This window comes from Kogia breviceps, chromosome X (genome assembly GCF_026419965.1).
Source record: "Kogia breviceps isolate mKogBre1 chromosome X, mKogBre1 haplotype 1, whole genome shotgun sequence".
NCBI classification, from domain to species: Eukaryota; Metazoa; Chordata; class Mammalia; order Artiodactyla; family Physeteridae; genus Kogia; species Kogia breviceps.
In genome coordinates, this window is record NC_081330.1 from 42,133,535 (window position 1) to 42,159,374 (window position 25,840).

Here is a 25,840-nt window from a genome sequence, read left to right on the forward strand (position 1 = left end):
AAAAATTGAGGCTGCCTTGGGAAATCTAGGATTGGGGTAGAAGGCACAGTACTGATTTTCTGAGGGACCAAAACGCCATTTATGAACATCACTCCATCAGCTAGCCTTTATGAAGTGCCTATGAGTTCACCACCGTGCATTTTCTGATCAGACTCTCCCTTCCTCTAGAAAGAAAATGAAAGATAATTCCAGCCCCAAGGGTCAGAGGCCTCCTTAAATATGTTTCTCAATTGAACACGCAGGGACTCTGATGACTAAAGTGTGAACATCAAGTAAACAGTGATTTTGTATAAGTTGTGCAAGTTTGTCCATACACACCACTGGCAATCAGCACACACTGCAAAAATTTCCAAGTCATGTCTTGTGAAGGTACTGTGGTGAGGAGACAATCACCCTGAACTGGAAACTGTGGTCCCAGCTCTACTACTCACTGGCTGTGTGACCTTGGAAAAATCACTTTCCTACCTAGTTTCGTCATCTGTGAAATGAAGTTTGTACTGATAAAATGACTTCATTTTTTTACCCTGTGACCTACAGTTAGAAATACATCTTATAAGGTGACAATATTTCTTACATGGAAAACTAAAACAAGTTTCTCAAAATAATAATTCTTAACACTACTCATGGGTGATGAACTCTGATTTTTTTGGTCTATTCTTTTTAAAAAATTGCTTGTGACCCATAAAACTGATTTCAAGAGTTGTAATAGGTGGCAATTCTCAATTTGAAGAAGACTGGATTGAAGAATCTTTAACATTTCTTTCTGCTCTATTCTTTTTTTTTTTTTTTTTTTTTTTTTTTTTTTTGCGGTAGGCGGGCCTCTCACTGTTGTGGCCTCTCCCGTTGTGGAGCACAGGCTCCGGACGCACAGGCTCTGTGGCCATGGCTCACGGGCCTAACCGCTCCGTGGCATGTGGGATCTTCCTGGACCGGGGCACGAAACCGTGTCCCCTGCATCGGCAGGCGGACTCTCAACCACTGCACCACCAGGGAAGCCCTCTTTCTGCTCTATTCTAAAAATTAAAATGTCTACACTTTTCCAAAGTGTCTACATTGGAAACACTAAAAAGCAAAATATAGAACAATAGCCTCAGTCTTGCTGAGTTTGATCTTCCTCAGCTTATTATCAGTTACAAAAGTCAAATATTCTCCACCTCCAGATGACAAAGTCCTATAGAAAATGTCCCAGATCAGACCCCCCCCACCAAGATGTACAGCAGAGGGTAACCTTGGTACTTAGCATCTCTGTACTCCAGTACCCTCATCTGCCACTGTCCCTACCACTCTTATAATCAGTCTATTTTAGGGTCTTGTACTTTTTTAATGTTTTTGCCCATTGAATTCAGGAAGTATTCATCCTGTTATTCCACTTACTTTGTTTACACTTAATGACACGAAACACACATACGTTCATGGAATACACATACACACAATGATACACACATATGTACACAGATATCCAACATACATACACACAATAGTGGCCTCAGACTTCAGTGTACACTAGAATTACCTAGAGCACTTACTAATTAATGGAGATTTTGGAATCCAACTCTGTGGGTCTGGAAGATAGGAGCCAGAGGCCCTACATTCTCAAAAAGCTCCCCCACCAAGGTATTTTTATGCAGATGGTGGACTCACACTCCTTGAAAAACAGTACAACATACCTTCTTAAAATATCAATATACTGAATTATGAATACGATCCTTTCTGGTTGGTTGAGGACAAGAAAAAATAGTCAAAGACAATTGAGATTTTGAGTCCAGGGAGCTAGGAGAGGAAAGGTAACATTAACAAAAAATAAAGACTGGTGTGTCACAGGAAGATTGCTTTTTAAACTGCTTTATTAATTTCATATTATGAAAAGAATAATTTTTCTTATAACTGGATGAAATTGCCCTGCTGACAGAAAGTTTTACAGACAAAGCAATATTCAATTAGAAACTGGTAAGTGGAAACACCAAAAGGTTTACAGAAAAAGTAAATCACAAAAACTACAAGCATGTAGAGCAGAGGTCACATTACTGACCTCAGGGAAAATCTTAGGATTCAAGGTATAAGGCAAAACTCATAATGATTGTCAGGTTCAGGAATTTGGTAGCGCACATGATGCCTCATTTGCTGCTTCTTAGTCTTTCTCTTGATTTCCATCATCTGCCCTACGTGCTTCTCTACATCATCCCCCACTTCATGGTGATCAATATGCCTGCTGGGTACGGCCCATCGAAAATTAGGGACAAGTCGTCTAACCCGTCCCAGCCTGACATTTCCTCCAGGCTTCTGGCCTCTACCCCCTCCCAAATCGCGTGATTCCTCTCCATTCTTTAAAGGGGCCTGGTCCCCCCCTTCGTTTTCCTGTTGGGTATTTTCCATGTTGAGATTTTTTACTGCTTGTTCCTCTTTGGACGCCATTGCTCCTAGAAGACAAAAGACAAGAAAAGGGACTATTTTCTGGGTGGACTGATCAGCACCGAGGACAGAGGCCCTACTATGCACCTCTCAAGATTCCCAGCCCCGGAATTCAAAGGCTTTTCAAATTTTCCTTTTCCCACCTGAGAGGCTCCCTACGCCCTCTAGGAGGCACCCAGTCCGAGCTCTCCCCCCTCCCTCGCCCCAAACCCACCATTTTCCCTGCCGATCCATGCCCAGGTCTCTGCAGGCACCAAAATGGAGGACGGGGTAGGGGGGAGCATTTGGGGTCTCAGGGCTTACCACACGTTCCCCCCACAGCCCAACTGTCCCCCGCACCGACCTGGGCCTATCCTTGCGGTCTCCTGCTCCTTCCGATTCTTGCTGCAAGTGCGCCGCCGCGACACTTCAACTCGCAGACCTGCAGAGAGTAAGGGTGGGGGAAGGGGGCTGCTGCCTCCGGACGCTCGGTCCCTTCTCGGCTCCGCATCTCCCACCCCCGGCCACCCCCACCCAGCGTCCCTAGCTCCCATCCTCAGCCGCCCCCGCGCCGACTTCCATTTTCGGGGGCGGGGGTGTCGGAAAAGCTCGCTGTGTTGCGAGAAGCAGGCAGTCGCCTCAGGGCCGCGCGGCCCGCCCCCAGAGAAGGCCTACCGTTTTCTGTGGCCAAACGCCAGGCCGCAGGGGGCATGGGGACTGCGGTCTCCGCCCCGGAGCAACCGGACCCCCGGGGAGGGGGTCCACAGGCCGTGTCCGCTCGCCAACGCCATCTCTGAGGACCCCCCCTCCGGGTCCCTTACCTGCTCCTCCCTCGCCTCCTACTTTTGGGGGCCGCCCCCGGACCGCACTCCAACAGGGAACGAGAAGGCAGAGAGCGACAGCTTGGTCTACCGTTAGAGCGGGTCGAGCTGCAATCGGCGCTGGCCGTTCACGTGGGGCCTCCGTCACCGCGGGACGCCACGCCCTTGCCACGCCCTCTCCTGCCCCCCCGTGTCACTTGTCCAAGCACCGGCCTGGGCCCTGAAGCTCTCCTTTCTTTGTGTGTTCCTGGGCCTTTCTGTAACGGCCGTGGAAGGGCAGGATCTTCCCAGGGGGCCATTGGCCTTTGCCCTTCTCTGCTCCCAGGATACACCCCTCCCCATGCCAGGATTCAGGTGTAACATTTTAGGGGGTGCAAAACCCTTCTGTACTGAAGATAAATCGCACTTTAATGCAATATTCTAAAAAAACAAAATTAATGCAAGAATATCTATGATGAGCAAGGTGCCCCAAACACCCCACTCCCAAACTGTTGTCCTCCTTGTTACCAATGCCCACCGTTTTCTCGTTTCCTCTATACACAAATGCATGGTGGGGGCAACAGGAAATGAATCAAGGAGATGGAGTTGTTTCTAATTATTCTTAACACTTTATTGTTTTGTTCCTAATTTTTAAAATTATTTTTAATTAATTAATTAATTAATTTTATTTTTGGCTGTGCTGGGTCTTCGTTTCTGTGCGAGGGCTTTCTCCAGTTGTGGCGAGTGGGGGCCACTCACTATCGCAGCCTCTCGTTGCAGAGCACAGGCTCCAGACGCACAGGCTCAGTAGTTGTGGCTCCCGGGCCCAGTTGCTCCGTGGCATGTGGGATCCTCCCAGACCAGGGCTCGAACCCGTGTCCCCTGCATCGGCAGGCAGACTCAACCACTGTGCCACCAGGGAAGCCCTTGTTCCTAGTTTTGATTAAAAATTCCTTCTATTTATAGTTTACATTAACTTTATCTTTTGTTATGGAAAAATTTCAAACATGCAAAAAAAGAATAGTATAATGAAAGGCAATGTACTCATCACCCAGTGTACACAACAACTGGAAGTGTACTGGAACAACTCATGGCTGATCTTATTTCATCTATATCCTTACCCACTTCCCACCCTTAGAGATTATTTTTGAAGCAAATCCCAGACATGATATCACTTTGTGCATAAGTATTTCAAAGTGCACATCTACAAGGACTCTTTTTTACTGACAATCATAATGCCATTATCACATCTAACAATCATCCATTAGTATCATTTTATGTCCAATCCGTGTTCAAATTCCCAATTCTGTTATAGTTTTTTTTTTTAACAGTTTGCCTGGACCAGGGTCCAAATAAGACCTGATGCCTACTGCTGCTTTCAAGATACTCTCTTTGTCTTTGGTTTTGAGAATTTGGCTGCAATGTGTCTTGGTGAGTGTATCCTGCTTTAAATTTGTTGAGCTTCTTGGATGTGTGTATTTGTGACTGTCCTTAAATTTTAAAAGTTTTACCCATCATTTCTTCAAATAATCTTTCTCTCTTTCTCCTTTTTCTTTTTGCTCCTCAGACTGGGTAATTTCAATAGACTTATCTTAAAGTTCTCTGATTCTTTCTGCTGCCTGTCTGCATCTGATGTTGAACCTTGCTACTGAATTTTTCATTTCACCTACTGTACTTTTCAGCTCCAGAATTTCTATTTTTCTAATAATTTCTTCCTGTTTATTGATATCCCCTATTTGGTGAAACATCATTCACCTGGTTTATTTTAGTTCTTTTTCCTTTACCATTTTGGTCATATTAAAGGCAGTTGATTTAAAGTCTTATATATATATATATATATATATATATATATATATATATATATATTTATTTATTTATTTATTTTTGGCTGCATTGGGTCTTCATTGCTGCGCACAGGCTTTCTCTAGTTGGGGCAAGCAGGGGCTACTCTTGATTGAAGTGTGCAGGCTTCTCATTATGGTGGCTTCTCTTGTGGTGGAGCAGGGATCTAGGCACGTGGGCCTCAGTAGTTGTGGCATGCAGGGTCAGTATTTGTGGCTCGTGGGCTCTAGAGCGCAGGCTCAGTAGTTGTGGTGCATGGGCTTAGTTGCTCCATGGCATGTGGGATCTTCCTGGACCAGGGCTCGAACCCGTGTCCCCTGCACTGGGAGGCAGATTCTTAACCACTGCACCACCAGGGAAGCCCTGATTTACAGTTCTGAGGGACAGTTTCTCTTAATTTTTTTTCCTGTGAATAAGAGGTACTTAATTTGCGTGCCTCATAATTTTTTGTTATTGAAACTGGACATTTTGAATATTACTATGTGGTGCCTCTGGGAATCATATTCTTCCCTCTCCCCAAGATTTGTTGTTGCTGACTGTTGTGGTTTGTGGTTGTTTGTTTAGTGATTTTTAAAACTATTTTTGTGAAGTCTGTATTCTTTATCATGTGTGTCCATTAAAGTCTGTTGCCTAAGCTTCGTGGTCAGCTGATGTTTTGACAGTTACTTTAAATACCTGGAGTCAATAAAAGTTAAGAAGAAAAAGAAGAAACACTCTCCCAGTCTTTGCAGATTGGTCCTTGCGGGGGAACTCATGCAGTCTTAGCCAGGCCATATACAACTTTGCATTAGTTTTCACTTCCTACTTGCCTGAGTCTGAAGGACAGCCAGAGGTGAAAGCTTTGGGTCTCCTCAGGCTTGTAAAGCACATGCCCACCTTTCCCTTTCATGCCATGTTCTCTCCTTTGGCAGCCGTCTCATCTATACTTATATCTTCAATTGCTGTCCATCCACATATGATTCCTGCATTTCCCTCTCTAGCTCAGTCTCTGATCTAATTATCTTGCTGCATTCTTAACATTCCCACTTGGGTATACAAAGGTACTGAGAAATCAGGATGGCCCATCATGTTCCCTCCAGAAAGGATCCATTACATGTTGCTCATCCCAGTTAATATCACTACCTGTCACACAGATAATCAGGTGAAACATCTGAGAATCACACTAACACCTCCCTCTATACCCCCAACCCAACTCTCAAATCTTTCATGAGTTCATCTGTTTGTTCATTCATGCATATATTCACTCATCTAGTAGCAAGAGGAATATTGCTGGCTCAAGGGAAAATGGGGATATTCACACAATCAGAGTCCTGGAGTAGGTGATCCATTGCAAGGAGAAGGGCTACCATAGGAAGATTTGTCACTGCAGGGAAAGTAGGGAGCATAGGTGCTGAGGCAGGTAAATTGGTATGTTTGGTGCTGGGGGACATATAGACAATCTCTTCTGTGATAGCATTTATTTTTTCAAAGAAGCAAGAAGCCAAAAGAGCAGTTGAGAATGTTGAGGTGTGAGAGAATGTTGAAGGTTTGTGCACAGAATAGATGTTGTTCCCCAGTGGTCTCAGATATTGAAAAAGTATACTGACTATGGAAACGTGGTAAAATTGCCTGCTAGGCCTGAGTTTTTTTCCCCATATCTTACAATAGCTTTCTTTCTGCTTTGTCTCTCAAAACTCTCCCCACTTTTCCCACCAGGCTCCCACACTGGTTTTTGTCTTTTTCTGGAACAAGTCATACTCACTTCCACTTCAGAGTGTGCTGTTCCTTAGGCTAATATCAAAGGTTCTTCACACACACACTCAGCTCATTCTTATCATCCAAGTCTCAGCTGAAACGTCACGTCCATAGCATGGCCTTCTCTAGTGACGAAGCATGGCACAGCTCCAGGGATCATCATGTATGGTGTAGCCAAAGTAAGTGATGGTCTTTGAAGTTGTCAAAGTGGGTGGCCCTGGAAATCCTTGACTGCCTTCTCCATAAATGTTATTTTTGATCCCATTTATCTTTTTAATTTTCTTCATGGCATTCTTCACCCACTGAAATTACATTAGTTATTTTTTATTTTATGTGTATCCAAAAGAGAATGTAAACCGCATAAGGGGAAGGGCCTTTCCTGTCTTAAGGACTCAGTAAACAAGTGCTGCATGTCTCAATTGTTATCTACCAGATACACCAAAACAGAAACATAATTAAAGTTGAATGGCAAAACCAATTGACATTGGAGTCAGAGATCACAGTATGCAAAATATTTAAAGAAATCGTGGACATTTGCTATCCAGCAGTTCTCAAACTATAGTGAACATCAGAATCTACGAGAGAAATTGTTCAAAATACCGATTCCTGAGCCTCAAACTCCATGGAAAGGTCTTAAAAGTTGCTATTTTAACAAGAGCCCAAATGATTCTTATAAAAGTGCTCTGTGCTTCATGCTTAGACCAACAAATACCTTTTAAAATGCTGTTTTCCTCATTCTCAGACATAAATCGTAGCAATAGTTTCTTAGGTCAGTCTCCCAAGGCAAGATAAATAAAAGCAAAAATAAACAAATGGGACCTAATCAAACATAAACTTTTGCACAGCAAAGGAAACCATAAACAAAACGAAAAGACAACCTACAGACTGGGAGAAAATATTTGCAAATGATGCAACCAACAAGGGATTGATTTCCAAAATATGCTAACAGCTCATACAACTCAATATCAAAACAAACAGCCCAATCAAAAAATGGGTAGAAGACCTAAATAGACATTTCTCTAAAGAAGACATACAGATGGCCAACAGGCACATGAAAAGATGCTCAATATTGCTAATCATTAGAGAAATGCAAATCAAAACAACAACGAGGTATCACCTCATACTGGTTAGAATGGCCATAATCAAAAAGTCTACAAATAATAAATGCTGGAGAGGGTGTGGAGAAAAGGGAACCCTCCTACACTGTTGGTAGGAATGTAAATTGGTGCAGCCACTATGGAGAACAGTATGGAGGTTCCTTGAAAAACTAAAAATAGAGTTATTATATGATCCAGCAATCCCACTCTTGGATATATATCCAGAAAAGAGGAAAACTCTAATTAAAAAAGATACATGCACTCGAATGTTCATAGCAGCACTATTTACAACAGTCAAGACATGGAAGCAACATAAATGTCCAACTGATGAATGGATAAAGAAGATGTGATATATATATACACACATATATATGTATATATATATATGTGTGTATATATACATAATGGAATATTACTCAGCCATAAAATGAATGAAATAATGCCATTTACAGAAATATGGATGGACCTAGAGATTATCATACTAAGTGAAGTAAGTCAGACAGAGAAAGACATATTGTATGATATCACTTACATGTGGAATCTAAAAAATAGTACAAATGAACTTATTTACAAAACAGAAACAGACTCACAGACATAGAAGACAAACTTATGGTTACCTAAAGGGAAAGTGGGGGAAGGGATAAATTGGGAGTATAGGATTAACAGATGCAAACTACCATATAAAAAATAGGTAGACAACAAGGATGTACTGTATAGCACAGGGAACTATATTCAATATCTTATAATAAACTATAATGGAAAATAATCTGAAAAAGAATATATATATGTACATATATAATGGAATCACTTTGCTGTACACCTGAAACTAACACAATATTGTAAATCAACTATACTTCAATTTTAAAATGGTGTTTTCCTAGGGGAAATCGCTTCTATACTATTAGTCTATTACCTATTATGCAGAGTTCTATGATATCTTCAGTTTGACTGCTGGTGTAATTACTGGGAAGCACAGTGCTCATCTAGGACCTCAGATTGCTTTTCCAGATGGGATCTCATTTAACTCTTGGTAAACTTTCAGGGTCCACTGCACCCAATTTTTGTTTTTGAGCTTTTCTTTGAGCATTTCTAAGTATTTTAAAGGATTGCTATTTTATGTTTTCTATTCTTTTTTAGAAATCTTCCTAAGGATGAGGAGAATATTATCTCTTATTTTTAAATAGAGATAATAATAATAGAGATGGTGTGTGCATTCTACCTTGCACACACCACGTGGGATAATTGGGCCCTTTTGTAAAATTAACATATGGGATCTTATTGATCTTATTTTTCTATATCTTGAGACATTTTGCTATTCATCATCCTAAGAATTATTTTATTATTAGCTAATTATTCTCAGGTATACTAAAAAGACTAAACAAAATTGTGATAATGCAAGAATGATGGACTAGCTTACATTAAGAATGACGCAATACTGAAACAAGTCATATCACATCACCATTTAGTTTTTTACTGCATTGTCCAAAGTATTACACTATCTTTCAAGAAGGTATAAAAGAAGTCAAAAGACTCCATCTTTAAGATGTGGCACATATATACAATGGAATATTACTCAGCCATAAAAAGAAATGAAACTGAGTTATTTGTAATGAGATGGATAGACCTGGAATCTGTCATACAGAGTGAAGTAAGTCAGAAGGATAAAAACAAATACCGTATGCTAACACATATATATGGAATCTAAAAAAAAAAAAAAAACATGTCATGAAGAGATTAGTGGTAGGATGGGAATAAAACACAGACCTACTAGAGCATGGACTTGAGGATATGGGGAGGGGGAAGGATAAGCTGTGACGATGTGAGAGAGTGGCAGGGACATATACACACTACCAAATGTAAATTAGATAGCTAGTGGGAAGCTGCAGCATAGCACAGGGAGTTCACCTCTGTGCTTTGTGACCACCTAGAGGGGTGGGATAGGGAGGGTGGGAGGGAGGGTGACAAAAGAGGGAAGAGTTATGGGAACATATGTATATGTATAACTGATTACTTTGTTGTAAAGGGGAAACTAACACAGTATTGTAAAACAGTTATACTCAAATAAAGATGTTTAAAAAAAAGACTCCATCTTTGCATTTATTTAATCCAGCTTTCACTGAACACAGGTGAGATTTTTTTCCATTTTCTTCCCATACAGATGGAAATTGAGAGAGGAATTCATTTTATGATTATTAGACAGATCAGAAGATGAAAGTACAGTGACAGCAATATCAAACTGTGAATCTTCAAACGACAGTATCTTAGATGAACTTTCTCAAACTCAAAAATCAACCAGTGAACAATGTACTTCTAAGGACCAAAATGATAAATGGTGTTCTCAATCAGTTTGACACTAGTCATACAATGTTGTGACAAGAACTAGAAATGCCGTGTTTTGCTCAAAGGACATGGGGAAACTTTCTGTCATCTTTATGATAGTGTATATTTAATATATGTCCAATATTTAATCGGTAAGTTTCTAAGTAGACAAATGCTGAAATCGGGTAATTAGAAGGAAATAGATCATGTATAAGTGGAAAGAAGTCATTGGATTCATCATTCTAATTGGTGTTCATCAATCTAAAAATGAAAATGTTTTGCAACTATGGAGCAAGACAATGGCTGTCTTCCCTTAAATGAAATTATGAGCTGTCAAAGTTTTGAAGAATTTTGTTTTGATAATTTAAGTACAAGATGACCAGAAGTAGTGATAAGACAGAATTTATTGGGGATATGTGAGATAGAAGTGAAGAATCAGTATCTACAAGATGAATATATTCCAGATTCAGGCATGAGAGTTGATGAGTAAGTTACATTCACAGGATGATGCCTATTTTGCGTATACCTATCTTAAAAGCCAGGAAAGTGAGGAATAAAATTTGGGTTTGATATGTTTAAATTCTTGTTAAATGTTCTGATTTAGTTGTCCTCTGCTATCCCTTTTTTTCACTCCTGTAAATTATTCATAAATTGACTTAATACACAAAACATCAAATGAGTATTTTGTATCCAGAAGGTGATGATGATTTTGTCCTGGTATTCTTTTTTAAATAATATATTTATTTATTTGGCTGCTCCAGGTTTTAGTTGTGGCATGTGGGATCTAGTTCCCTGACCAGGGATCAAACCTGGGCCCCCTGCATTGGGAGCACAGAGTCTTAACCGCTGGACCACCAGGAAAGTCCCTTGTCCTGGTATTCTGAGTGGTAACATTCCTGAGTGGCTAGGATAACTCAATATTTTTATCTTGTTTAATCAATGTGTCTGGTGGGAGTGACCTCTCCAAAGTGCCTTTATGATGGGAACCCATGACTCTCATTTCAGTGTTCTACTTAGCCAAGTCAATATCACACTGTGTGCTTCCTTATCAGCTTCTGTGCCTCAAGATCAAAGTTCACAAACTTTTCTGATGTTAAATCTAGAAGTCAAAATAAGACAACTGTAGAGCTTATGAAATAGAGGGGTGGGGGAGATTTTCTTCTCTTAACCTAGAATCGACTGGAGATCCTTCAGTTAAATGGAAATGATATAATGACATTCCTTTTTAAAATTTATTTTATTTATTTACTTTTATTTTTATGTTTTTTGGCTGTGTTGGGTCTTTGTTTCTGCGCACGGGCTTTCTCTAGTTGCAGCGAGCTGGGGCTACTCTTCATTGCGGTGCACAGGTTTCTCATTGCAGTGGCTTCTCTTGTTGCAGAGCATGGGCTCTAGGCGCACAGACTTCAGTGGTTGTGGCACTCGGGCTCAGCAGTTGTGGCTCACGGGCTCTAGAGTGCAGGCTCAGTAGCTGTGGCAAACGCGCTTAGTTGCTCCGTGACATGTGGGTTCTTCCTGGACCAGGGATAGAACCCATATACACTGCATTGGCAGGCAGATTCTTAACCACTGCGCCACCAGGTAAGTCCCTATAATAACATTCTTTCTCCAGGACTCCACCAGGCAGCCAATTCTAACATAACAAATTGGCACAGAAACTCATGTAGGCAGGTAATGAATTTGTATGCATATCCCTTTATTCTGTTACATTTTCAAGTATTCCCTCTAGTAGTCAAGCTTTTCAGTTCATGTCCAGCACACCTCTTTTAAGAAGGGAAGAGTCAAAGTGGGAAGCAAACTGGCATCTCCTGAAGTGCCCCACTAGGTGCCCAATACTGGTGGTTTAAAAATGAGGAAGGCTGAGGGTCAGAGCAGTTAAATATCATTCCCAGGCCCCACAGTTAGTAAAAGGCTGAGGAGATCTTCTCACCAAGGGTTGTCTGACTCTTGTGACCATTGTCTCGCCACTCTGCCACTTGGACTTCCCTTTTAGATGGTAGCCTTGCAAGGATGAGGAATGATTGAGTTTATGCTTTTTTGGGTAGGGGAATCCGTGCTGAGTGGTACAGGTTACCAGGGGATTTGTACTAATATTTATCTTGCTCCAATTGAAGATTTCTGATAGATACACAGGATTAGAGCTCATGTAAGAAGTCTGGAATGAAATGTGAATTGGAGCCTGTGTAACTTGATCCCATTAGGTGCCTAACACATGCATGGTGGCCATGTTCCACTTTACTCTTTCTGACTCTCATTACTCTCTCTGCAAACTGAAGTTGCTGGACTAGGTAACTGCTAAGGTCCCTTTCTGCTCTGTTTTCATAAGGGCTAAAGATGGCCACTTAGTAGTTTTTGGATGCTGCAAAGTGAGTCAGAGTTCCTCATCAACCGCCCCATCCCTCCTTGTAGGCTGCACTTCAGCCATATCAGACTGTCTCCTGGCTGTGTACCCCAAGCACATTGGGTACACTTCCTCTTCCATGCCCTGTGCATAGCCAGGAATGTCCATATATGTATTCCACTTCCTCTCACAGTCCTATGCTTCCTGTACGATTTAGCTAAAAGCCCATCTTCTTCTCTGATGATTTTGACTGGCATTGCCTGGCACACAATATTTTCTCAAGAAGGGAATGACAAAAGAATGAGGCCATTAACCAGTTTAATATTCTTAATGCATAAAAAACAATAAATATGGGCTTCCCTGGTGGCGCAGTGGTTGAGAATCCGCCTGCGGATGCAGGAGACACGGGTTCATGCCCTGGTCCGGGAAGATCCCACATGCCGCGGAGCGGCTAAGCCCGTGAGCCATGGCCGCTAGGCCTGCGCGTCCGGAGCCTGTGCTCCGCAACGGGAGACGCCACAACAGTGAGAGGCCCGCATACCGCAAAAAAACCAAAAAAACCAAAAAAACCAAGAACAACAAAAAAAACCAATAAATATCAGAAAAGGTGGTTAATTGTATCAGTAATTAGGGAAATGGAGGTGAAACCAACAGAAAGCAGTATTTCAGAGTCATCAGTTGAGGAAGACTTATTTTAAAATTCTCTAAATACCAAAGTTCTGGTTTGTTTTTATTTTTTTGTTAGGAGTATGATGTATAAATTGAGAATTTTCATCCACTGCTGGTGGCAGTTTAAAAAGGTGCAAACATTTGGGGGAACAATTTTATAATTTCAAGTAGAGCTTATTCATATCCTAAGACTCAGACATTTCATGCTTAGGCACATAACAGCTGGAAACTCATACATACATACATACATATATTCATAAAACACTATACCACTTAAGGAATAGTGCAAGTATTTTGTAACAATTTTCAAGGCCACATAGCTTGGTAAGAGGCATTACAGGGATTCTAACCGTGAGTTTTCTCACTCTACACTAGCATGCTGACTCCCCCGCAGACAGTCAGTCACCTTCTAGGGCTCAGTGTTGGGTTTGTGTAAACTTATTCGATGTGAAAACTCTGCTACAATCTTGCAGTTGTAAAGGACAGGGCAACTAAGTAGGCAGTTGTATGGACAAGTTTAGGGCTCAACAGAGAGAGAGAGAGGTGTGAAATGGGAGTTTGAATACAGGTTGCCATTGCCTGGCACATAGAGGTTGCTCATAAATATGTAGTGAAAGTGAATGAAATGTCAATTTTGGAACGATCAGCCTCTGGCACGGATCATACATCTTTACAACCTTTTCCTAATTGTATATGAGATAGAGGCTTGTTTCATACTTCCAGTTTTAGAACCTGCTTTGTAAAAATTATTTTTTAAAATGTTTATACTTTTGACAATGTGAAATATGGACTTTGGGTGATAAAGGGTGTACAGATATAGGTTTATTGATTTTGACAAATGTAGCACTCTGAGGTGGGATATTGACAGTGGGGGAGGAATTGTGTGGGTTTGTGGGAGCAAGGGGTACATGGGAACTCTCTGTACTTTCTGCTCAATTTTTCCTTGAACCTAAAACTGCTCTACAAAATAAAGCCTATTTAAACAAACAAAAATCTTTATTGCTTTGGTTTTCTTTCCTTGCTAAAAAATATTATATGCTTGGGGAAAATTTAGAAAGTAGAGGTCTTCACCAGCTGGTGAGGAGAACTGGAATTGCAACTTGAACCTTACAGTTGAGGACAACAGATTAGGTGGGGATGAGGGAGGACCAGGGGTTCCCTTAAACCCACTTGATGGACTTTTCTAGATGTGAAACGTGGCACAAGACCCTGTGCTTCCACTGCTATTACCTGTGCAGTCTCTGAGCCTCATGACAGACGGATCCTGTCTGATGAGTAAAATTTGGGATGATGCTATACATAGTTTCTAATTTGCTTCCTCCCCAGCCCCTTCACTATTAATTATGGACATATTTTCAGAAAAGTAAATCTCTCTGTACAACAAAAAATTTGCAAATAAATTTAAGATCAAATTCAAACCTCCTGTTTTAAAATGTTATTTTTATTATAATTACATAAGTAGTAAATCTTGGATGTGAGGTAAATTCGAACAACACGGAAGTGTATATAACATCTATATTTCGCCACAACCCTGGAAATATCCATTACTGTAATTCGGTGTATGTATAACTTATATATATTGTATGTTATTTGAAGAGCTTTATAGAAAGACCTTTTCGTAGGAGAACATTCTCCACACCCAGCGACCTGACAATACTGAATTCAGTGTTTGCACACCGTCCTGGCAATGCAGAAGAGTGAGAAAAACTACAGGCTGAGCATTTCTTATCTTCATCAACTTTTAGACCTTGAACCCTCTATTTTCTTTACAAGGCCTTTCCTTTTCAACATTAATACGAACTGGCTTATATTTCTCCTTCCAATGAACAGCTGAACAAATATACCAAAAATCCTTCCCTACAAATCAATATTCCTAAGCCACATCCTCCCCTCTCTCATTTTCATAAACAACAAACTTCTCAAAGCAGTGGGAACTATATTCCCTGTCTCCACTTTCTAACCTCCCTGTCATTCCTCAACCCACCCCTGTCTATTGCCTCTCCATTCAGCTGAATCTGCTCTCAACAAGGTCACCAATGGCATCATTGTTATAAAACCCAAAGGAGTTCCTTTCAACACTTATCTATATAAATGAGCCCATGTTTCTGATGAAAACAATACATGCTCCTTGTTTTTGGTTGTTGTTAAAAACAAATCACAAACTTATAGAAAATTTGCTGGTGTAAAACAAAGAATCCCCTGCCCCACCCCCTTCCCTGGACCATATAAGAGCAAGTTGCCAACACGGTGCCCCATAGCTCCCAAATACTTTTAGAGTGTATGTCTTACAGACAAGACCATTCTCCTATATAACCAGAAGACAACCATCAAAATCAGGAAATTATCATTAATAAAATGTATCACAAGCTAATCCTCAGACCCTGTTCAAGTTTTACCAGTTGTCTTAAAGATGTCCTTCATAGCAAAAGGATCCAGGACAGAATCTTGTACTGTGGTGTCTCTTTAGTTTTCCACAGTCTAGCAAAGTTCCTCCATTTTGCCTTGACTTTCATGACCTCGACATTTTTGAAGACTGTGGGCCAGTTATTTCGTACCCTTTCCTCCCTCCCTTCCCCTTCCACTGCCCGCTGCCTTGAGACAGCTCCCGGAACCCTGCCTGGATCTGGTTAGTGAAGGTTCCAGGAGTGAAGCGGCCAGCAATAGGAGTGGCTCCAGTGGCAGCAGCAAACTTCAGCCCAGCTCGCTGGCCAGTATTCCTGGAGGATATGACACTGACATCAGCTGGGTTTTCAATGGCAACAATGGCATGAGCTTCCAACAGAAGCTTCTCCCAGGTTCCCTTCAGATTTATGATGTAGATGTCATCACTTTTCCTTTTGTAGATGTACTGTTCCATTTGGAAGTCAAGGTTGGTGCCACCTAAGTGGGTTTCTGCTGCAAGGAATTTGAGGACATCCTTCTCCTTCATTTGCAGGACATCAAGGGCTCCGGACATTGTGAAAATTTCCCTTTAAGTTCTGATGGGAATACAGAACAACACCGTATGGACCCCTGTCTTGCTGGCGCAGAAAAGGCAATTGCATATTTCAATACCCATCTGAGACATACATGGGAATCACTGACTATTATTTACACAGTTAGAAAATATATATGTAAACTTATTGCAAATGCATATTAAACATCAAGCAGCTCCCTCAAGCTATAGAATTCATTGCTTTTGCGCAAATAAGGCATTTCTAAGATGGGCCTCAGGGCTACTACAAAGCAAGTAGCTGCTGATGGAATGACATTCCACCTGCTAAACCTCTTTCCCATGATAAGATCAAAGTAGCTTCTCTACTTTTAGGCTAGAATCTCACAGGAGCTATTTCATAACATGCTTTTGTCCAGATCTATGAACTTCCTAGAGCCAGGCATCATATTCCACCAGGAAGTGAAGTATTGTGGTTTCCTGAGGACTGCTGCCCTTGAATCTGGAGTAGAAGCTCCAGCAGCCATCAGGACACATGCTCAGAACCTGCCCCCTTCAGACACCTGATATGACCAAGGCCACCGGCATGAGAAACTGTACAGGGAGAGAAAGATCCAGCAATTACCATGCTTTACTGGTAACTGTGTGCCCTGCACTGTGCTAGGCACTGGGTTAGTGACATAGACAGTGAAACAGCTGAGCAGTGATCCTAACTACCAGATGTTACAATGGGTTTCTCACCAGGGCCTTTTTCTTTTCCGTTCCTCATCTCTCCCCCAACAACGAAGTTGATAATAAATAAGAAGTGGCCAAACATTCATGATCCCACAATAACCACAGGACTATAGGCTTACTCATGTGTTATCACTGAATGTTCACAGCGATCCTGTGTGGAAAGCATTCTTATCCCCATTTTACAGAGGGGAAAGCTGAGGCTTAGAGTCGTTACCTGTCTCACCTCCCGTGCCCCTGCCTTTAGAAGGAAAATGGCTCCAGGACACCCCTGGAGCAGGATACCGCACCCACTGGGGCCGGGCGGGACCCCAATGGCTTTACCTATGAGACAGCGGAGGCACCTAGCCCCAAAGTAGGAAAGAGGCGACTTGGAAGCGGATCCCTTTGTCTCCCCACACCCTAGGGCGGTCCAGCCGCCACCGCCGGGATGCACACCCTCAGCTGAGTCCCAAACACCTGAAGACGGGACCTGTGCTACTCGTCAGGTCACGTCAGTCTCTGCAGAAAAGTCACGGTCGCCTTAATGACGTCAGGTTTCCATGGCAACCGCGAGGCGCTTGCTAATCCCCCACACCGGAAATGCCTCTTGCACACTCCTCCACTCCCTGGATTTCGGTGAAAGCGGAGGACCTTAGCTCTGGCTACCACCAGAGAAAGCATACTAATTAGAGGCTCTAGACTGGGATCCGGAAAATTGGCGAACTCTGCCGAGGTTGATGGAAAGAAAAGTCCCTGTTGTCAGGAGTATGTTTGCTTTAAAGAGACAAGAGCGGACTTATTCTCAGTATACAGAGACCCAAGGAAGTATGTTAGGATTCTTGGAGATGAGCTAGCCCTCAGAGGGCTAACAGAAGTTCGTCATCTGTGGTAGAACATTAAGAGAATGTCTATAATTGTGTGATTGAATGATCTAGGAAGTCGGAAAAAAGTCATTTATTTATTTATATATTTTAAAGTCATTTAAAGAAACATTCAGAGGTGCTTCAGGGAGGCAGGCCTAGAAAAATATAATCATTTAATAGGCAGAAAGAAACCTAGTCAATTCCCCATACAATTGGTTTCTGTTGGGGAAATTCTTATTCTCCATTCCTGATATTTTCTTCCATGAGGAGGGACATCCATGACCAAAATACTTCTAGCCTCTCTGTAATTCATTTCTCTATTGTGGGAATCACTTATCTGATGAGTGACTTTGGAAGGAGAAGCACACAGCCCAGACCCTTTCCCTTCAAAATTCTTGAAGCAAGCTGCCTTTATAGAGAACATGTTTATTCTGCTCTCAGGGGTGGGTCTAACAATAGATCCACAGCTCTTTTCCCCTTTTCTGAGTCTTGCTGGCTCCCCAACTTTTCCTATGATCTGTTACAAAATGCTTGTGTCTTTAAGGGGTCCCCCAAACACACCTTTTATCCACATCTGGGCTCTAACTCAAGAACTATGACAAAAGAATAAAAAGAATAAAACATCAATTCTATTACTTATAGAGGTGATATTGGAGAAAATGACTTAGATTTGCAGGCATTTGGGCTTCTTTTTTACTTGACCAACTAAAAGTGCTTCATGAGACAGTCATAAATGCCAAAGACTACAATGCAGAGCTATTTGCTGCTGGTGAAGAACCTCTGTCTATATGTGCTCAAGGAAAGTAACTTCCTTGCCAAAGATTATCCCTGTAGCAGGAGAGTTTTTCAGAAAACAATCTTTGAGAATCACTTTTTGTGTGTGTGTGTTTCCCAGCCATGTTTTGATCTCTTTATTTTTAACACCTTTATTAGAGTATAATTGTTTACAATGGTGTGTTAGTTTCTGCTTTATAACAAAGTAAATCAGCTATACATATACATATATCCCCATATCTCCTCCCTCTTGCGTCTCCCTCCCACGCTCCCAATCCCACCCTTCTAGGGAATAACTTTTCAAAGTGAGTAAACACCCCTTGTCCTATTACTCACCAAGCAACGTTCTGAGGGTATGGTGTTCCATGTGGTTCATGGAGCCAATTGTAGCAACAACCTCTCAGTTCCTTAACACAGGAGATTGCTTTGGAGACTCCTCTTGTGGAGGGGGATTGGAATTAGGTTCTAAATTCCAAAAGTAGGGTGAAAGTAATATGTCACGAAAATTTCCTGTGGAAATCCCTTCAAGAAGGAATAGAAATGTTCAGAAATCGATACCCACATGTAAAGCTATATGCAATCTATAGCCCAAACTATAATGAAGTCCTACCAAGGCTTCAGGAATCAGTGAATCCCTATCCTTTCCAATGATTACAGACCACAGAAAAAAAGTACACCCCAAATGCATGTTTTGGATATCCATTTCTACTTAATAAAGTCCCCCAAATTATAGTCATTTATTATCTCTCAGGATTCAGTATGTTGACTCAGCTCAGTTGAGTGTTTTTCTGCTCCACATGGTCTCTGTCACTTTAGGTCACAGTCATCTGGAGGCTTAATTCAGCTAGGACATCCAAGAAGGTGTACTCACATGGATGATTGGTGCTGATTGGGGGGCTCAACTGGGGCTGTTAAACTTAGATTCACAGTCTCCCACCCCAGGGTGTCCAGATTTAGCAAATAAAAATAAAAGACACCAAGTTAAATTTCAATTTCAGATAAACAAAATCACATTACATTTGACATACTTATGCTAAAAATTATCCCTTAGTTCTCTGGAATTCAAATTTAATTGGGTGTCCTGATTTTATCAGGCAACCCGACACAAAGAAGAATTTGTGGAGGAGAACCAAGGTGCTGGTGGTGAGGTGTGGCTGTCTTGTCTTCACGACGTATGTGACAAAAAAGCATGGGCTCCTCACCAGAAACAGGTGGCAAAGAGGTTTCTCCCCAAGCCCACTGCCATAACTATGGATATAACCGGCAGCCTGGGCACCTTTAGTTGCTGGTGACAGATCTGTACAAAATGTATCAGGACACATACTGCTGAGGTGGTCATCTCTGTTCTCGCTGTGTTTAGCTTCCCTGCAGCAGGGATCCAGGCTTGATGCCCCTTCCCCTTGCCTCCAGGGAAGTTTGTGACAGGGTTTGGAGCAGAAACTGTCTGACACCTGTGTTTCTTCCATTTTTTGTAAAACCTTAAACTTACAGTAAGGATTGGGCTGTTTCTACCTGCTACAGAACAGAGGGCTTCTGAAAGCCTGGAGAGGGAAAAGAAGGGAGATTTCTCCCACACTGGGATGAGGTCAGAGATCTACATGTCCCTCCAGGAGCAGGGACCTAGCACTGCTCCATATCAATGCTTGTGGTAGTTTTGTGGATGGTTCATCAAGGCTGAGCAACCAGCAGTAAGAGAGGTTTTCTCCTTTGAATCAGGAGTCAGGGGACCTGAAGACACTGAGTCATCTGTGTTGATGGTTCAGCCCTGAACAGTGTGGACAGATGGGTCATGATGGCAGGGGTCTCATCTGGCTGCCTCCGGAAAAAAAGATCCCACAAGTGGGACTTCTTTGTAAAAGAGTATGGGCATTGAATATTTTTAATATTTACTGTTTAGTTGACCTTTATAATCTTATTAGTATTTAGCACAAACAACCACAAGACAAGAGCACCTGTTTTTGCAGATCTGAGTCCATTATGGGTTTTACGTTTTTATTATTTCCTGATCTGATATCCTGGTACTAGAACGTTAGATCATTTTAATCTTTCTTTGTTATATTTCCCTATAAATGGCATATTTCACATTTGTGCCTCAGAATATATCCTGAAATAATTCCAGAATTTGAAAAGAAAATCTGATCAGTGACTTTATGTTTACACTGCATCCTCTTTAAGTGGAAAATGTGGGGCTACAATAACTCCATTCACTGCTGGTGGAGGACAGATTGGTACAACCTCTTTGCAGAGACATTGGCAATATCTATGAGAGAAGAAATAGTGAGGTCCCCATCAGCTGCTGCACTCTTGGACACTGGCTGCAGAAATTCTTGGGCACCTGTGCCCCAGGAAATACGTGAAAGAATGGTCAAGGCAGCATGGAGTCATATCAAAGCAGCCTCAGAGTCACCTTACAAGAGAAATAGCAAAAAAACACTATTTTCAGATTTAAAAAAGGTTGCTAAAGGGAACTAGCTCTATGATAGTACTTATGTATTTATAGTTGAAACATGCACACAATTATATACCTTACATTATTCTCACAACAGCTCTGGGAGGATGGCATCATTATTCCCATTGACAGATGACAGACTCATTCACTAATGGAAGATCAATCTTCCAGAGGCATCTTTTAAGGGACAGGAATGGGATCTACCTCCTACTCTCCCCAAAGGGCATCCAACAGTCTCTTGACAGATGATGACCTTCTAGAACTTAAAACTTGTAGTTTTACATGTTTCTAAACTGTGCCCATTGAGGTAATACTCGCTCCCCATCCCCTCTCTTTGAAGAAGCTGATGGTGCAGATGAAATCCTAGTGCATGGTCCTGTAGAGGGTAATGGGTCTGGTGTCAAAGTCAAGGGTTTGTGATTCCTGCCTCCCCTTTATCTGCACTCTCTTCATCTGGGGGCTCAATGGGAAACTGCCTTTCCAACATCAATCTAAAAGGTAAAATAAAGGGACATAAAATGATGAGGAATTAAAGAAAATGGTTTGATGATCTTCTTACCTCACCCTGGATTCCTCAGCAAAGCCATCCTGCAAGACAGAAATGGCCCCAAACCTCCTTTATTACGGAAGTGTGAATATGTGCTATTTCTGACTGCCATGTTTCCAGGTGATTTCTATGGCAGATATGTCTCAGGGTCTCTCACAAGGCTGCACTCAAGGCAAAGGTAGTGGCTATAGCTACCTGAATGCTCAACAGGGGGAGGCTTAGATAACAGTCATCACTTTCTAGGAGGGAGGAGAAAAGTGGGCCTTGTCTCACATTTCTTGAAGTCCTACAATGTGCCATATACTCTGTGGAGGGTTCCCCATTTACTCCTCCCTATAGTCCTGTAAGGAAAGCATCATGGGTGCCCTTTTACAGATGAAAAAGGGCAGGCTAACAGAGGATAAGCAAGCATTCCTGAATGACACACCACATAATGGGCAGGGATGGCGTTCCAGGTTTTGTCTCCATCACAATTTTCCATTCATCCTCAGTGAAGCCAATATGGCCTCCCACCAAGAATCTGAAAATTGGTTCTTGAGAATAGGGGAAGGAAGTAGACATTACAATGGTTTGTGGCCCTCCAAAGGTCCACAGTACATAAACAGATATAAACTACATCTATGGTATTAAAATTTCACATTATATGCAGTAAAGTGTTGGCAAAGAAAAACTGTCTAAAGAGCCTCCTTGAGGGAGTAATAATGAAAGTAAGTTGATATATATTGTGTACACCCAGCAATCTTTTATGTAGGTGATAGGCTACCAGGGCTTAAGGACTGGTCATTTTACACTCCTCTATGGGCACTTACTCAAAAACCCCTCTTGATGATGATGATGACGATGACAGAAATGAAATCCTGTCCCTGGGGCCAAGACACCTGTGAATGGGGACCAAGTGAATTGACTGGTATTAAGGTGGTAGACAAGGTCTCAGTCAGAACAGGTGCTTCCTCTAGGATAGGTGGTCTGAAGAGTAGGATATTAATGTTGACAAAACTATTTTATGCAAGTGGAACTCTAAATTGTATATCCTTTAATCTTCACATTTATTTGGGTAAACTATTATTAAATCCACTGTTTACATCAGAGTATAGGAAGTTTGGAGAAGTTAGATAAAAGGGGGAAACTGCTTTGTTAATGCCTGCTTAGTAGTGTAACCTAGACTTCACTAAAGCTTCTCCTATTGTGTCCTGAAGCCACCAGGACATGTCCTAATCCTAATTTCTTTCAGTGCTCATATTTCATGCTGCCCAGGGTATCAATTTTTTAAATATAATGAGCCGTATTACTTTTAAAATATTAAAATTTAAGAGACTGTATTACAAAATAATCATTAAAACTTGCTTGACAAGCCTGGAGTAAATACTTGAAAATTATATGAAGTGAATTCTCATGATACTGAAGCATTCCCAGGAACCAATATAAACAGATAATCTAATGATGTTGTGGTAGGCATCCCCTAAAACAGTCTCTAATGATCTTTGCCTTCTGGCATTCACTTCCTTATATAATTTGGCCTATTGTGTGTGGGCTGGAGTTAGTGACTTCCTTTAATGGCAGGAATATATGAGAAGAGATGGGGTTCAATTTTGAGACAAGGTTACAAAGAGGCTGTGTCTTCCTTTTTGGTCTCATGCTCATTCTGAGAGAAGCCAGCTGCCATGTTGTGAGCTACCCAAGTAACAAGGAACCCATGTCTCTGGCCAGAAGTAGTGAGGCCCTGAGACCTGCCAGTAACCAGCTACCTTTGCCTTGATCGCAGCCTTGTGAGATACTGTGTGCCAGAGCCTTCCACTTTAGCTTCTCCCTGATTCTTCTTCCAAAGAAATGGTGTAGTATTATATATTTGTTATTTTAAACATCTAAATTTTTGAGTAATTTATTTTTCACCAATAGATAACTAATATAAATATAAACATAATTCATTCAAAGAGCAATATACATGTCTTAGAAACATTTAAAAACACAGCTAATGAAATACAAATGAAAACATAAAGAGATACTATTTTTGATGCAATAAAGCAAGTTGCAAAATATGAATAAGGTGATTCCAATATTGAAAAAAATATGTATGAATAAATATTTTTGTGTATCTGTGATTATGATGATAATTCACCTATAGAGAAACACATCTGGAGAACATGCACCCATCTGTTGATAATAGACACCTTTGGGTCAGGAGACAGGAGTCAGGCAGGAAGGAGATTCAAGGTAATTTAATTTTATACATGTACAGTTCTATATTGCTTGAAATTCTATAAACAGAAAAATTTATTGATAAAAATTTGAAAACACAAAATACTTTCACAGATAAAGTAGTTATGGTTTTATTGTTTTGTAAATGTATTCAAAGAATATTGATTCATACAGAAAAGAATCTGATTACAATTTTTGACAATGGATCTGTACATGTAAGTGTGTTTCAGTGTGGTTTTCTCTGGCTGAAACTTGATAATATCTGTGTGCTTCCATGTCTCAAGTTCTATCACCTTATATATTCATGGGCTGTGGATCCTTGCTATTTGGATTCAAAATCCTGATGGTTCCCTTTTTAAGTTTGCAAGCTTACGCAAAGTGCTTAACCTCTTAGTTTCTTATCTATTTCATCTGTACAATAGGGATGAAAATGTCACATAATAGTTTTATGAATAAATGTTGCCTGGGCCAAAACAAATGTTACCTAATTTTGATATTGTGATATGTTTAAAGGCCACTAGTATTTTTGCAAGCATAATCATATAGTTGATTTATATCAGTATCAGGTGTACAACATAGTGATTCAACATTTTTATAGATTATACTCCATTTAAACTTATTATAAAATAATGGCGGGCTTCCCTGGTGGTGCAGTGGTTGAGGGTCCGCCTGCCAGTGCAGGGGACACGGGTTCGTGCCCCAGTCCGGGAGGATCCCACATGCCGCGGAGAGGCTGGGCCCGTGATCCATGGCCGCTGAGCCTGCGCGTCTGAAGCCGGTGCTCCGCAACGGAAGAGGCCGCAGCGGTGAGAAGCCCGCGTAACGCAAAAAAAAAAAAAAAAAAAAGGCTAAGTTTCCCTGTGCTGTACAATATACCCTCGTAGCTTTTTAATTGTATACATAGTATTTTGTACCTCTTAACTCCCTACCCCTATCTTGCCCCTCCTCCCTTCCCTCTGCCCACTTAGTGAGCAAAATTGGGCACCACTGTGCTATAAGGTAATGGTTACCCACTGGTAACCACTAGTTTGTTCTCTGTATCTGTGAGTCTCTTTCTTTTTTCTTAAATTCACTAGTTCATTTTATATTTTAGATTCCGCATGTGATATCATACAGTATTTGTCTTTGTCTAATTTACGTTGGTAAGCATAATATGTTCCAAGTCCGTCTATGTTGTTGCAAATGGCAAAATTTCATTATTTTTTTATGGCTGAATTACATTCCATTATATATATACCACATCTTCAATAACCATCCATCTGTTGATGGACAGTTAGGTTGCTTCCATATCTTGACTATTATAAATAAGGCTGCTATGAACATTGGGGTGCACATATCTTTTCCAATAAGTGTTTTTGTTTTCTTTGGAGATAGACCCAGGAGTGGAATTGCTAGATCATTTGGGAGTTCTATTTTTAGTTTTTTGAGGAGCCTCCATACTGTTTTCCATAGTGTCTGCACCAATTTACATTCCCAATAACAGTGTACAAGTGTTCCCTTTTCTTTACATCCTCGCCATTTGTTATTTGTAGAATTTTTGATGATAGCCATTCTGACAAGTGTGAGGTGATATCTCATTGTAGTTTTGATGTTCATTTCTCTGATGATTAGCAATGTTGAGCATCTTTCCATGACCTGTTGGCTTTCTGTATGTCTTCTTTGGAAACATGTCTATTCAGGTCTTCTGCCCATTTTGTAATCAGTTTGTTTGTTTTTTTGCTATTGAGTTGTATGAGCTGTTTATATGCTTTGGATATTAACCCTTTATAGGTCATATCATCTGAAAATATTTTTCTCCCACTCAGTAGGTTATCTTTCTGTCAAACTGGGTTTTGATACATCACCAAATTAATCAGATTCAAGGGTTTTGGTCAAAGTATACATGAGTATGAATGAAAGCGTCTTAATTCTGACCTCAATTACTATAGTTTGTTACTTATTAGCAAACACGTTGTAATGCAGATTTTAATTGTAATGATTTAAAAGGAAACTCTCTAATTTTGAGGACATAAATTATTTTTGAGAAACGTTTATTTCTACTTGGTTTTGCCCATGATATTCTTATAGCTGTTAATTCATTTCCATTGAGAAATGATATATAGCTTTTCTTTTCAGTTAAAAGCAATATCTGGGTGATATGGTTTTTGTATGTGTGTGGGGGTCTATAGGTATAAT

The 25,840-nt window shown here is 40.9% G+C and overlaps 1 protein-coding gene across 2 annotated transcripts in view; it reads right to left on the reverse strand.

Annotated features, from left to right (window-relative positions):
- Positions 1 to 1,826: 1,826 nt before the first annotated feature.
- BEX4 (brain expressed X-linked 4) overlaps positions 1,827 to 25,840 on the reverse strand; it is a 111,218-nt gene continuing 87,204 nt past the window's right edge. The window contains exons 1-3 of one of the 2 annotated variants that reach the window (XM_059050265.2): positions 3,210 to 3,371; positions 2,753 to 2,830; positions 1,827 to 2,417 (exon numbers count right to left, since the gene is read on the reverse strand). In XM_059050265.2, coding sequence (XP_058906248.1) covers positions 2,050 to 2,412 — 363 coding nt within the window. In that variant the 5' untranslated portion in view covers positions 2,413 to 2,417; positions 2,753 to 2,830; positions 3,210 to 3,371 and the 3' untranslated portion in view covers positions 1,827 to 2,049. Of the gene's footprint in view, positions 2,418 to 2,752; positions 2,831 to 3,209; positions 3,372 to 25,840 lie in introns of those variants that run through there. The other variant, XM_067023846.1, reaches the window with a different exon arrangement.